This window comes from Nerophis ophidion, linkage group LG03 (assembly GCF_033978795.1).
Source record: "Nerophis ophidion isolate RoL-2023_Sa linkage group LG03, RoL_Noph_v1.0, whole genome shotgun sequence".
NCBI lineage: Eukaryota > Metazoa > Chordata > Actinopteri > Syngnathiformes > Syngnathidae > Nerophis > Nerophis ophidion.
In genome coordinates this window covers 24,775,879-24,790,066 of record NC_084613.1, presented here as the reverse complement: position 1 = coordinate 24,790,066, position 14,188 = coordinate 24,775,879, and the positions used below count along the sequence as shown (strand labels likewise).

At 41.6% G+C, this 14,188-nt stretch overlaps 1 protein-coding gene across 3 annotated transcripts in view; it reads left to right on the top strand.

Annotated features, from left to right (window-relative positions):
- tbc1d15 (TBC1 domain family, member 15) overlaps positions 1-14,188 on the top strand; it is a 21,857-nt gene extending 7,669 nt beyond the window's left edge. For all 3 annotated transcript variants that reach the window (XM_061894694.1, XM_061894695.1, XM_061894693.1), the window contains exons 5-17: positions 46-253; positions 3,148-3,250; positions 3,340-3,534; positions 7,876-8,004; positions 8,086-8,189; positions 8,288-8,382; positions 9,153-9,269; positions 9,354-9,454; positions 9,532-9,631; positions 9,711-9,808; positions 9,879-9,995; positions 10,076-10,162; positions 13,752-14,188. In XM_061894694.1, coding sequence (XP_061750678.1) covers positions 46-253; positions 3,148-3,250; positions 3,340-3,534; positions 7,876-8,004; positions 8,086-8,189; positions 8,288-8,382; positions 9,153-9,269; positions 9,354-9,454; positions 9,532-9,631; positions 9,711-9,808; positions 9,879-9,995; positions 10,076-10,162; positions 13,752-13,946 — 1,649 coding nt within the window. In that variant the 3' untranslated portion in view covers positions 13,947-14,188. The remainder of the gene's footprint in view (positions 1-45; positions 254-3,147; positions 3,251-3,339; positions 3,535-7,875; positions 8,005-8,085; positions 8,190-8,287; positions 8,383-9,152; positions 9,270-9,353; positions 9,455-9,531; positions 9,632-9,710; positions 9,809-9,878; positions 9,996-10,075; positions 10,163-13,751) is intronic.

The window sequence follows — 14,188 nt, the reverse complement described above, 5'->3', positions numbered from 1 at the left end:
TGTTGCTTTTTTCAATGGATTGCAACTGACATGTGTTCCCTCCAGGCTCTGTGTCAGGCAGGCATGAGCGAAGCAAGTGGTTATTTTCGGTTAGCCTCAGTCAGCTTCGTGCTGTCAAGATCGAACAGGATCCCGCTGGGCCGACTCTGCTCTTCACACTGAAGGAGTCTTCCTCGCTGCCGCCTCTGCACTTCTACCAGGGCGGCAGCAGAGAGTTCCTGGACAGCCTAAGGAGAGTTGCTACACTAAGCAAGTGAGTACAGAAGTAGAAGCACCACTGTGATTTGAAGAAAACGATTGGCTCAGACTTGTCTGGTTACGGTTGTAACCAGGCAACATCCACCCTGCGTGACCCAGGTGATGCAACAAATCCTCCTCAGCCATACTGAAATGCATCATTTATATGCTAATTGTGTTCCTTTTGAAGCAAATATCAGCTTAGCCAGGTCTTATTAAACTTCTTATCTACCACCGCAACAGGAAATTGTTACCGGCCTAACGTCTGAGCTCAGAACTGAGATTGATTAACCCTTCCCGCCATCCGATGGCCTTCAGCATTTCAGAAAAAAAATGATGTTGTGACAAATATAGCGAGCACAAATGTGGAAAAAATCTTCCACTAGATTAATAATTTCTGTTAGCCTGGCGGATGTTGTGACATAAATGCTCAAATTATCGGTGTGGAGAAAGGCTGTTCCGTTTATTTATTGTTTTTTAAACTGATAATGATTTGGAGTGCATGAGAAAGTGGAAAGCCTGGAATTTGCTGATTTAAAAAAGAAAAAAACAACAAGGAAAACTTAGTTTTCTTTATTTTTGTTTGCGAAGTGCTTCTCGGTTATTTTTGTTACACACCCTTAGTAAAAAGAAACCATTTTGCGCCCCACCATTCTCCGCCGTGACTATAAATAGTATCATGTGTCCAATAAACTCGTTATTAGTCAGTGCTTTTCAATTATTTTCTGTTATGCCCCCGCTTAGTAAGAAGAATATATTTCGCACCTCCACCCATTCATCCATCCATCCATTTTCGACCGCTTATTCCTTTTGGGGTCGCGGGGGGTGCTGGAGCCTATCTCAGCTGCTTTCGGGCGGAAGGCGGGGTGCACCCTGGACAAGTCGCTACCTCATCACAGGCTAGGTGCTACATCCATCCATCCATCCATCCATCCATTTCTACCGCTTATTCCCTTTCAGGGTCGCGGGGGGCGCTGGCGCCTATCTCAGCTACAATCGGGCGGAAGGCAGGGTGCACCCTGGACAAGTCGCTACCTCATCACAGGCTAGGTGCTACATATGCTTCATTATTTTCTGGTGCAGAAAATAAAGCATGTTCCCCGAAGTCACATGAACCCCCTCCAGTGGGGCGAGGCCCTCTATTTGAGGACTGTTATGTACACCCCTGCATTGCTTTTTTTCCCTTAATAACAAACAGCAACAAAAATAACTTTAATAACATTGTTTTTTAGCCTGCAACAGAAAATATTTAAAGTGCATCAATTTGCCTGAAAAAAAAATTGTTATTTAAACTATAAAAATTTTTTGACAAGGTTGAGCCATTTCCTACTGAAAAGTTACAATTAAATTAACTCAATAAATAATAATAATGTCAAAAGGATCAGCAGCATTAACCCAGGAGCACAATATATCAAATATTTTAACCTACAAAACAAAAATGAATTAAACAATAGGTGGTATTACGTCACGTGACTTTGGAACGTAAGTAAACAAAGTGGTGGCCCACCAAACCAATATGGCTACTCATGTGCAGCAAACAGAGTGCTATATGAGTATGCAAGGGGCCTAGATCTTCCTGCAAAAAGCAGATATGAGCAAAAAATCAAACAATGCATTAGAATGTATCCCTACACACTATCAAAAAAAAGATTTGTCGAGTGATATCAAGGATTATTTGTTGGTCGCGTTCCCAGACATGTTGAACCATCTGGTGCTCCAGATGTCATTCTACACGACAAAACGGATGAAAACTTTGTAAAACATGGATGTCTACAACTTCTTTGTCTGTGGCTGGGTCAAGGAAATCGGTATCAAGACTCTCGGGTGCATTTCATGATTGAACTTTGCGTCTACTGCCATGTTTGTTGCCTTTTTCACGTGCCATCTAGGAGTGTGCATGTTTTTTCTCATCTTTATCAAAATATAACTATAAATGTCAACATTGTTTATGTGCTGAAATCTTCATTTATGATTGCTGCCTTTTTATAAAAGCTTAACTCTTTTAGGTTCTGGTCACATTTGCTTTGTTTTATGTAGATTGGCCGAGGCTTTACGAAACACTTGTAGCAAAAATGCGTTTTAAGAACTCTGATACAAGATAAAATACAGATATAATCAAGATAATACTTAAATCGAAAATAATTAACGTTAAAAGTGTATTAAACAAACCTTTAATGAAGTGATCACTGTAAACTTGTGTGTTCTTCGACTCGATCAGCTCCCTTAAACCGGAGTTTGTGCATCTTTTGTAGTTGTTTTTTGTAAAATTTTGCACTCTTCTACCTTTCTCAATTACCTTTTCAAGGAACTCTGAAAAAACTTATTTCCTTTTTGCGTTTGGAACGGCTCCACCAGCCTAAAACAACGCAAGAATAGGGAATTTTCAAAATGCCGCCAGAATGCAGTGACAACAGACGCTCGCTAGCCAACCACTTCAAGTTTCACATATTTAATGACGTCACGCAAATACAACCTGTAAGTGATTTTTTTTTTTATTTTAAGAAAAAAAAAATAGAGAGTAAAGTTTAATGACTACAATGAGTAAATTTTGCAGTGCACAGTTTTAGAAGCATGGTTTGAAGCATGCCCTCCCTGGCATCGCACCGCGTCCCACTATTTGAGCAGGACTCTCAACATTCTTAAAGTGCACGCAGAGATGGATAAAGCTGCTGGATGCTGAACACCAATGAAATCACAGCAAATGCAGCTCCTGTCCAATTGAGGCCTTGATCAAAACTATACCAGGAGGTTATCTACAGCCTCAACTGTTAACACCAATCCTGCTGCTCTTCCACATGGCTGATTCCCCCTCAGTCAACATCTCATTGCTGAGTGAACGTCTCATTTTTGAGCGATAAAACACAAAGCTGAGAATGCGTGACATTGCTTTGGTGTTTGGTGCTTGTCCAGGTCTCCAGAGGAAGAGTCACGTCTGCTAATCAGCACTCCAAACAAGGTTTTGTCCCAGTCCTTTGAAAACCTCCTGGACGACAACAATTACGGCCTGGTCCACGTAAGGATTTGCAACGTCTAATGATAGAAGTCATGTGGGAAGTGGAAATAACATGCAATAAAATGACCTGGCTGCTCTTTATATGACAGAAGTTCCGCAAGGACCCTTACGTAACCACGCTGGACCGCTTCTCAAAGGTCACCAACTACATTTTTGACGCTTTTCGAGGAACAGAGGAGCAGCACCAGCGGCCCCCAGAGGAAGTGGCCCACCTCCTTGGGGAGGTTATCCCGGGACTGGAGATCAACCAGCAGGAGGAGCCGGGTTTCGAGGTCATCACCAGGGTGAGCGCACGGCGGAACCGCTACAGTCTCTCTGAACTAAAGATCGACCGATATGTTTTTTCAGGGCTGATACCGATATTTAAAGCCAATATTCATTTGCAGTAAAAGTTACCTAAACATGAATAGTATGCGTCAGTAAACGTCTGGACAAATATAGGATTTTTCTACATCACAGTAACTCGCCATCAACTCTTTTATAGCAGTTTATGGACATTGTAAGGTTTCGTTGGGAGGAACTTTAAAGTATTGTGAACATTTAAATATAAACAATTCTAGGCTCCTTCACGTAAATTATAGTTGAGACTTTTCAAGCTGGCTGATATAATTTCTTCCTGGGTGTTATAGAAGGTATGAGAATTTGTATGCTGCCGTCTGCTATTCTTTACTTTTATAATCATCTATTTGCACAAAGTTACACAAACTTTGGAATTTTGGCAAATATAATGGATGATTTGATGTTTTTTTGGTGTTTTCCTTAAATCCATTTATCTCTATCCACCCATCTTCTTCCACTCTGTGACTTTATTTGATTGAATGATGGAACAAGAACCTCACCGCGCTCCTTTATTAAGCCCACGCTGTCAGTAAATGTTATGGCCGGAGGCTTGTCGCTGCAATAGTAAAAGAACATGGGAAGAAGATGTCAGGAAATAAAAACAAAAACTTTAATTCCCAGGCCAAAAATTTAAGTTTTGACAAGTCAAAGTAAGCAGAAGAGATATTCTGTAGATGATCAGCGCTGCATTAGAAAGAAAGAAAGAAAGTGCGTGGCCGCGTGAGCGCAGCTGTGAATGCAGCTGAGCAGACCGGGGAAGAATTCTCACAAAAACTCAAACAAATGCTCTGTCAGATATCAAAACATACAAACCCCGTTTCCATATGAGTTGGGAAATTGTTAGATGTAAATATAAACGGAATACAATGATTTGCAAATCCTTTTCAACCCATGTTCAATTGAATGCACTACAACAGGTGTGTCCAAACTTTTTCCAAAAAGGGGCCGCATACTGATGAGTCAAAGCATGCGCGGGCCGTTTTAAAATTGTATTTTGTAAAACAAAACAAAAAAAAGTATCTAAAACAGAGATACATTCACAGACAAAACAATGTGTCTGCTTCGTATTAATTATTAGTGTTAAAATTAGCTACCATATTTGCTTATTATGCTTACATTTTTACTGTTTTTTGTCTGATTTTATTTCGACAATAAGCTGCGGGCCACACTTTGGACACCCCTGCACTACAAAGACAAGATATTTGATGTTCAAACTCATAAACTTAATTTTTTATTTTTGCAAATAATAATTGACTTAAAATTTCATTGCTGCACACGTGCCAAAGTAGTTGGGAAAGGGCATGTTTACCACTGTGTTTCATCACCTTTTCTTTTAACAACACTCAATGAACATTTGGGAACTGATTAAACTAATTTTTGAAGCTTTGAAAGTGGAATTATTTCCCATTCTTGTTTTATGTAGAGCTTCAGTCGTTAAACAGTTGTATTGTACGCTTCATAATGCGCCACACATTTTCGATGGTAGACCGGTCTGGACTGCAGGCAGGCCAGGAAATCCCAAAATTTCTTGCAATTGCACTTTGAGAAACATTGTTCTTAAACTGTTTGACTATTTGGTCATACAGTTGTGGACAAAGAGGTTTACCTCGCCCAATCATTTCTTGTGAAAGACTGAGCATTTTTTGGGAAGCTGTTTTTATACCCAATCATGGCACCCACCTGTTCCCAATTAGCCTGCACACCTGTGGAATGTTCCAAATAAGTGTTTGATGAGCATTCCTCAACTTTATCAGTATTTATTGCCACCTTTCCCAACTTCTTTATCATGTGTTGCTGGCATCAAATTCTAAAGTTAATGATTATTTGCAAAAAAATATATATATATATTAGTTTGAACATCAAATATGTTGTCTTTGTAGTATATTCAACTAAATATGGGTTGAAAATTATTTGCAAATCATTGTATTCAGTTTATATTTACATTTAATACAATTTCCCAACTCATATGGAAATGGGATTTGTATTTTGGCCAATTATTGACATCCATCCATCCATCCATTTTCTGCCGCTTATTCCCTTTGGTGTCGCGTGGGGCACTGGTGCCTATCTCAGCTACAATCGGGCGGAAGCCAGGGTACACCCTGGACAATTCGCCACCTCATCGCAGGGTCAACACAGATAGACAGACAACATTCACACTCACACACTAGGGCCAATTTAGTGTTGCCAATCAACCTGTCCCATCCATCCATCTTCCGCTTATCCGAGTTCGGGTCGCGGGGGCAGCAGCCGAAGCAGGGAAGCCCAGACTTCCCTCTCCCCAGCCGCTTCGTCTAGCTCTTCCTGGGGAATCCCGAGGCGTTCCCAGGCCAGCCGGGAGACATAGTCTTCCCAACGTGTCCTGGGTCTTCCCCGTGGCCTCCTACCGGTTGGACATGCCCTAATCATCTCCCTAGGGAGGCGTTCGGGTGGCATCCTGACCAGATGCCCGAGTCACCTCATCTGGCTCCTCTCGATGTGGAGGAGCAGCGGCTTTACTTTGAGTTCCTCCCAGATGGCATAGCTTCTCACTCTATCTCTAAGGGAGAGCCCCGCCACCCGGCGGAGGAAACTCATTTCGGCCGGTTGTACCCGTGATCTTATCCTTTCGGTCATGACCCAAAGCTCATGACCATAGGTGAGGGTGGGAACGTAGATCGACCGGTAAATTGAGAGCTTTGCCTTCCGGCTCAGCTCCTTCTTCACCACAACGAATCGGTACAATGTCTGCATTACTGAAGACGCCGCACCGATCTGCCTGTTGATCTCACAATCCACTCCTTCCCCACTCGTGAACAAGACTCCTAGGTACTTGAACTCCTCCACTTGGGGCAGGGTCTCCTTTCCAACCCGGAAATGGCACTCCACCCTTTTCCGGGCAAGAACCATGGACTTGGACTTGGAGGGGCTGATTCTCATTCCGATCCAGTGAGAGCTGATGATCCCGGCCAGATGAAGCCATCAGGACCACATCATCTGCAAAAAGCAGAGACCTAATCCCGCGGCCACCAAACCAGAACCCCTCAACGCCTTGACTGCGCCTAGAAATTCTGTCCATAGAAGTTATGAACAGAATCGGTGACAAAGGACAGCATTGGCGGAGTCCAACCCTCACTGGAAATGTGTCCGACTTACTTCCAGCAATGCGGACCAAGCTCTGGTTGGCAATGAGAGTATTTTTATTCTTGGATTAATTAAAAAAATGAATAATTGGGCTGTATCACAAATCAAATCAAATCAAGACTCAAAACATCCCAGAACAAGCTAGTCAGGTTACTTCTAGACCTCCACCCCAGATCACACCTCACTCCTACCCACTTCTCCAAAATGGACTGGCTCAGGGTGGAGGACAAAGTAAAACAAGTTGCACTGAGCCTAGTCTATTAAATTCACTACACCTTCCTGAATACGAAGTACATGTCAGACTACTTCCAGAACGTAAATGACCGCCATAACCACAACACCAGGGGGGGCTCCACAAACCATGTCAAACCCAGATTCCGATCTAACAAAGGTCTTAACTCATTCTCCTTCCATGCCACATCAGTATGGAATGCACTCCCAACAAGTGTAAAAGAAAGTGCATCTCTATCCTCATTTAAAACTGCACTAAAAGGACACCTCCAGGCAGCTACAACCCTAACCTAACCCCCTCCCACCACCACATCCCACCTCCCTGGATTCTAAATATTCAAATGTATATACTTGTTCTTATGCTTTCTGAGCTCACTATGTTCTTGCTTGCTGAAAATATCCTACAAAGTGGGACCTACATTGTTACAATGTCTATTTCTCAGATGATATAATTGATGACTGAAGTATGCTGTTAGCAACCCATCCCCGAGATTGTAAATAATGTAAATAATTCAATGTATATACTCTGATGATTAGCTTGTATGATAACTGTATTATGCATATAGTATATATTTGTACCATGAATTGTTTAACGTGAACCCCGACTCAAACAAGTTGAAAAACTTATCCAGGTGTTACCATTGAGTGGTCAATTGTACGGAATATGTACTGTACTGTGCAACCTACCAATAAAAGTTTCAATCAAAAAAGCACAAAGGAATTTTTTTCTTTCTTCACTGGTGCTTGAGCAGTGATTATTAGTATCCACTTTACTATTTTTGAAAACATACAAAATACTGCACCAAATACAATGTGTATATATTGTATCTGCTGATGTAATTCTGTATGCGTCAAAATGGCAAATATCGGCGATGATATTCTGTCGATCTGTACTCTGAACTGGGTCAATGACCGTATATGTGGACTTGCAGGTGGACTTGGGGACGAGGCCGCAGGTAACGAGGAGTGAGCCACTGTCTCCTGATTCTTGGAGTCGACATCAGGACCAGGAGGGTCGCATGATCCACATCAGCAGGCTGAAAGAGTCCATATTTAGGGGGGCAAGTTCGACTCTTGTGCTCTAGAAGTGTGTAAACCCTTTGGCATTGGTTCCTCGTCTTTAGTGTGCTCCCTTCCTGCAGGGCCTGTGTCATGTTATCAGGAAAGAAGCTTGGAAGTTCCTCTTGGGATACTTTCCATGGAACAGCACGCTGGAGCAGAGGAAAAGTCTACAGAGAAGCAAAACGTAAAGCACCCGTAATAAATACCAGTAACAATAACAGCAAATAATAACAAGTGAAATATTTGAGCATTTTTCCTAAAAATTGGTGCCTCTCCTCACAGGGATGAATATTTCCGTATGAAGCTACAGTGGAAGTCTGTCAGTGAGGAACAGGAGAGAAGGAATTCGCGGCTTCGAGAGTACAGAAGTTTGATCGGTGAGAAGTGTGCTAACTTAGCTAACTGCTATACTGTGAACATCGATTTACGAACCTAACAGGTTCTTGAACAGTGTTCCTAAATCGAAAATTTTTTCTATAAGAAAAAATGTAAATATACATGATGGGCTCCAGCGTTGACAAAAGTCCATATTTTAGTATAGGTTTGTACAGTTTTAACACTATACAAAATGATATACAGTACTGTATTTAACAAAAAACATAACAAATGGGTGATGGATCAACTTTATCTTTATTAACAAGACAAAAAAAACTGAACTCTGCTGTTTGTGCTGCTCTGCCAAAACTTGCGCACACACAGAAGATCCTATGGTGCCCTCATAAATGATCATAAATCACAAAAAGCCTTAACATTAACAACCATATTGCTACAATAATAGACATTTAAAAAGTAAAATCACCTTACATTATCATTGGCAGAGGAGGAGCTGATGAGATAGGAACGGTGCCGATAATTGAGAATAACTCTTCTCAGCCGCTGGGAAATAAGTCTACTTTGGCATATTTTTCCATTAAAATGCGGCCTCATCACAATTAAAACTTGTTGTTGTAAAAAGCCTGCATTGTTGATTCTTCCAAACTTGTGAGCGCCACTAATGCACTACTCGCAAATAGTCTTTTTTTTTTTTTATTTAAAAAAGGACTAGAAAAAAAAAATCGAATGGTTTGCAATTAGAGGGGTTTGTAAATTAAGATTTCACTGTATTAGTGTTCTCTGTAAGCATCACGGCTTGTATTGCTACTGGCAGAGAAAGATGTCAACCGAACAGACAGAACCAATAAATTCTTCGAGGGCATGGATAACCCCGGCCTGGTTTTCCTACATGACATCCTCATGACATACTGCATGTACGACTTCGATTTGGGTAAGACTCCATCTTGTCTTCTTTGAAGTCTTGTTCAGCATTCTGTGACATGTGTACCGTGTGTGTCTGTGGGTGCGCGTGCAGGTTATGTGCAGGGTATGAGCGACCTGCTGTCCCCAATCGTCTTCGTCATGGAGAACGAGGTGGACGCCTTCTGGTGTTTTGTCTCCTTCATGGACCACATGGTAAGCCGACTGGTTATTTGCGACTACGTCTCAAGTCTGGTTCTGAACTTTTGACCCCTGTTCTTCATCCCATGAAGCACCAGAACTTTGAGGAGCAGATGCAGGGAATGAAGTCTCAGCTGATCCAGCTTAGTACTCTACTCCGCCTACTGGACCCGTCCTTTTGGAGCTATCTCGGTACCAGCGCCTCCTGATGAGTGTTTAGCAGGCATCTTGTGGTTCTGACCTTTTGACTTGTGTGTGCTCCGCCCTCTAGAGTCGCAGGATTCTGGTTATCTTTACTTCTGCTTCCGCTGGCTGTTGATCCGCTTCAAGAGAGAGTTCAGCTTCCAGGACATTCTCAGACTCTGGGAGGTCAGTCCATGTCGAGGAATGTGATGAGAATTAGTTGGATCCACTTGATGTGTTTTTGTGTGCTCTTCAGGTGATGTGGACTGGATTACCTTGTCAGAACTTCCATCTTCTGCTTTGCTGTGCCATACTAGACGCTGAGAAGGCAAAAATCATGGAGGAGAACTACGGCTTCAGCGAGATCCTCAAAGTGAGACTTTCCTTTTCTTCTGCCACCTGTTTACTTACCTTCCAGATGACTGAATATTTTGTTTGATGTCATCATGGCAGCACATCAACGAACTCTCAATGAAGCTGGACGTTGAAGAAATCCTTCACAAGGCTGAAAGTATCTGGCTACAAATCAACAAGTGTCAGGTAGGAGGACATCTTTGTTAATCCATGGAGTTGTTGATCGTAAATGGCGCCTCCTATGGGTTGTGGTCAAAATGCTTTGGAAGACATGCTCGCATTTGTGTAGTTTTGCGTTTTGCTTGATGGTGGCCATGTATTTCAACCAATCTTGCTCAAATTTTGCACATGTCTCCTAAAGACATGTACAAAATGTGGCGATTTAGCTAAACAGACACTGAAGTTACAGATGGTGTTTTGTCGAGTAAAATTGGACTGTGGGCGAAACTTCAAGTCAGTCCGATATACAGGGGTTAAATCTTAGGTATGTAAAACAACGCCACCATGGTGTAACGTGATATTATTCATGTTATCATCTTAACATACTAAATGTCGTCAATTTTATATTGCATTGTCAAACTCATCTTGTCAACTGCATTTTATCATGTCATTCTCATGTTAACATGTTCTCATCAACATGCTATATTATCGTCTTCACATTATCGTCATGTGTGACGTGTCATCTCATCTTCATGGTATCATGCCATCTTACCATACCATTCTCATTTTTACATCATGGTGTCAACCCTGTTAATTCATGCTCATGTAATCATCATTATATTATGTTTCTGTCATGATCATCAATGTGTTGTCTCATCTTGCTTTCTACATATTATCTTCATCCCATCATCCTTATCTCATCTTGTCATCGTCCTTTCATCCTCTTATTACCATCTTTTTCTCATCCTCACACAGTTGTATATTCCTCATGTTATCATCGTGTCATCCACACGTTTTCTAAATCTCAGTTTTATAATATTTTATGTTGTCAAATTTTCATCATGTCTCATCTCATTTTGTTTTTTCCATGTTAAAACCATATCTTCCTAATTTTTGTGTTATGGGCAACACTAAATTGGCCTTAGTGTGTGAATGTGATTGTGAATGTTGCCTGTCTTATCTGTGTTGGCCTTCCGTTGAGGTAGTGACTTGTCCAGGGTGTACCCCGCCTTCCGCCCGAATGTAGCTGAGATAGGTTCCAGCACCCCCCGTGACCCCAAAAGGGTAGAAAATGGATGGATGGATGTTAACATGTCATCCTTATATTGTGATTGCATCGTCATTCTCATTTGCCATCCTTATGTCATCCCATATCATCATCAGTTTGTCTCATTCCTCATGATATCAAAGTCATTCACATGTTATTTTATAATATCATCATCTCATTGTCTTATTGTATATCATTGTGTCTCATCTTATCTGGTTATCACCATACATGTGCTATCATGTTATCACCTGGTGTCATTCCTATATCATCATCGTCGCCATCATCACTTTGTGTCATTTCAGCTTGCTATCTACGTGCTATTTTCACTCATCTTGTCATCATCCTTGTGATATCCTTTTCATTCCAACATTTTTTTCCTCACCCTGCAGTCATTTAATCTTCATGATATAATCATGTCATCCACATGTTATTTGATCCAATTTAAAATATCATTATCTCATTATCTTATTGCACCATGCATTCAGAAACTATTTACAGCATTTCCCTTTTTTTTTTTTTTTTTTTTTTTTTTTTTTTTTTACATTTTGTTATGTTACAACCTTATTCCAAATTGGAATACATTCATTGTTCAAAGTTGGACACAATGTGAATTTTTTGGGGTGAAATTTGCAACTTTATTGAAAATGAAAAACACATAAATCACATGTAAATAAGCATTCACAGCCTTTGCCAATAAGCTCAAAAGAGAGCTCAGAGGGATCCTGTTTCAACCGATCATCACTGAGACGTTCTTACAGCCTAATTGGAGTCCACCTAGGGTAAATTCAGTTGGTTGGATATGATTTGGAAAGGCACACACCTGTGTGTGTATATATATATATATATACAGTATGAGGTCCCACACTTCACTGTGCATGGCAGAGCACAAACCAAGAATGAAGGCAAAGGAATTTTCTGTTGAACTCCGAGGATTATCTCGAGGCACAAATCTTGGGAAGGGTACAGAAAAATATCTGTTGCCTTGAAGGTTCCAATGAGCACAGTGGCCTCTGTCATCCGTAAATGGGAGAAGTTTGGTACCACCAGGACTCTTCCTGTGGCTGGCCGACCATATACACTGAGCGATAAGGGTAAAGGGCCCTATAGTCAGGGAGGTGACCAAGAACCCGAAGTTCACTCTGTCAGAGCTACAGCATTCCTCCACTGGAGAGAGGAGAACCTTGCAGAAGGACAACCATCTCTACTGCAGGCCATCAGTCAGGCCTGGTAGAGTGGCCAGACGGAAGCCATTTCTCAGTCAAAAGTTCACCAAAATGCACCTGAAGACACTCGGACCATGAGAAACAATATTTTCTAGTCTGATGAGACAAATTTTGAACTCTTTGGCTTGATTGCCACGCATCATGTTTGAAGGAAACTAGGCACCTCTCATCACCAGACCAATACCGCCCCTACAGTGAAGCATGGTGGTGGCAGTATCATGCTGTGGGGATGGTTTAGCGGCAGGAAGTGGGAGACAAGTCAGGATAAAGGAAAAGATAAATGTACAGAGAATTCTTGTATAAAAACCTGCTCCAGAGCGCTCTTTAACTCAGACTGGGGCGATTCCGATTTGAACGTCTCTGGAGAGATCTGAAAACTGCTGAGCACCGACGCATCCCATCCAACCTAATGGAGCTTGAGAGGTGCTGCAAAGAGGAATGGGTGTAACTGAAAGGTGTGCCAAGCTTGATGCATTGTGTTCAAAAATACTTAAGGCTGTGATTGCTGCCAAAGATTCATCAACAAAGTATACATGTGATTTCTTAGTTTTTAATTTTTAATACATTTGCAAAAAAAGTCTAAAAATGTTTCCACACGGGGTAGTGTGTGTAGATTTTTGAGGACAGAAATGAAATAATTCCATTTTGAAATAAGGCTATAAACATACAATGTGGAAAAAGTGAATTGATGTGAATACTTTCCAGATGCACTGTATATCATTGGGTCTCATCTCGTCTTGTTGTCACCATCCTTGTGCTGTCTTGTCATCTTCATGTTATCATCACACCCTTATGTACGCTTATGTGATCACTTCATCCTTCTCATTTCCCATCATGGCGTCATCGCTATATCATTAGCTCATTCGTTATCAGCATGTTGTTATAATGCTCTCATCAACATCAGTAGTTTGTGTCATCTCATCTTGCTACTCACATGTTCTCTTTAACTCATAATGTCACCATCCTCATATTATGATCATGTTCTCATCCTCTTGTAATCCCTGTATCATTCTCCTCTTGCACGAGTTATTTTATCCAAGTTATAATATCATCATTGTCATGTCATTATCATTGTCTCATCTCATGTTACCACCCTCTGTTATATTTATATCATCCTTGTGTTATTAGTATGTTATTACTAGTGTGGTTATCAGAAAAATAATAGCACCTTCAACGCATTGTTTATTTATTAACAGGAGTGTGTGTGTGTGTGTGTGTGTGTGTGTGTGTGTGTGTGTGTGTGTGTGTGTGTGTGTGTGTGTGTGTGTGTGTGTGTGTGTGCGTGCGTGCGTGGCTTCAGGAGTAGGATAACTTTTATCACATGACTATCCGTGTGTGTTCTCAGGACCTGCCTCACTCCGTGGTCACCATCTTGTCCTCGGAAACGGAAACCCGCGGCGTCTCTGATTCGATCGTCTCGGGGTCGGCGGTGGCGACCACCATCTTCGGAACACCGCATCGAGACGACCATGCCTGCGCCACCAATGGACATTTCAGATCAATGGACTCTCAGCGTTGCAAAGTTGCCTTCATGTCATAGCGAGCGTATCCTTTAAGAATATTCTTATTTTTGTACCACGTGAACTTTTGTCCTCTGCGTGGCGCTGGACAGGAAATAGGCGGACAGCGGCAACGCCGCACACACACGGGTGTTGACAACCTGGATACATCGCTTGTGATGTCAGTAAAGAAATCTTTTTTTAGCACGCGGGTCGTCTTGGCCAAATCGTATAAGATGTAAACATCGAACCTCAACCACATTAAAAATGTTGTTCTAAAGTC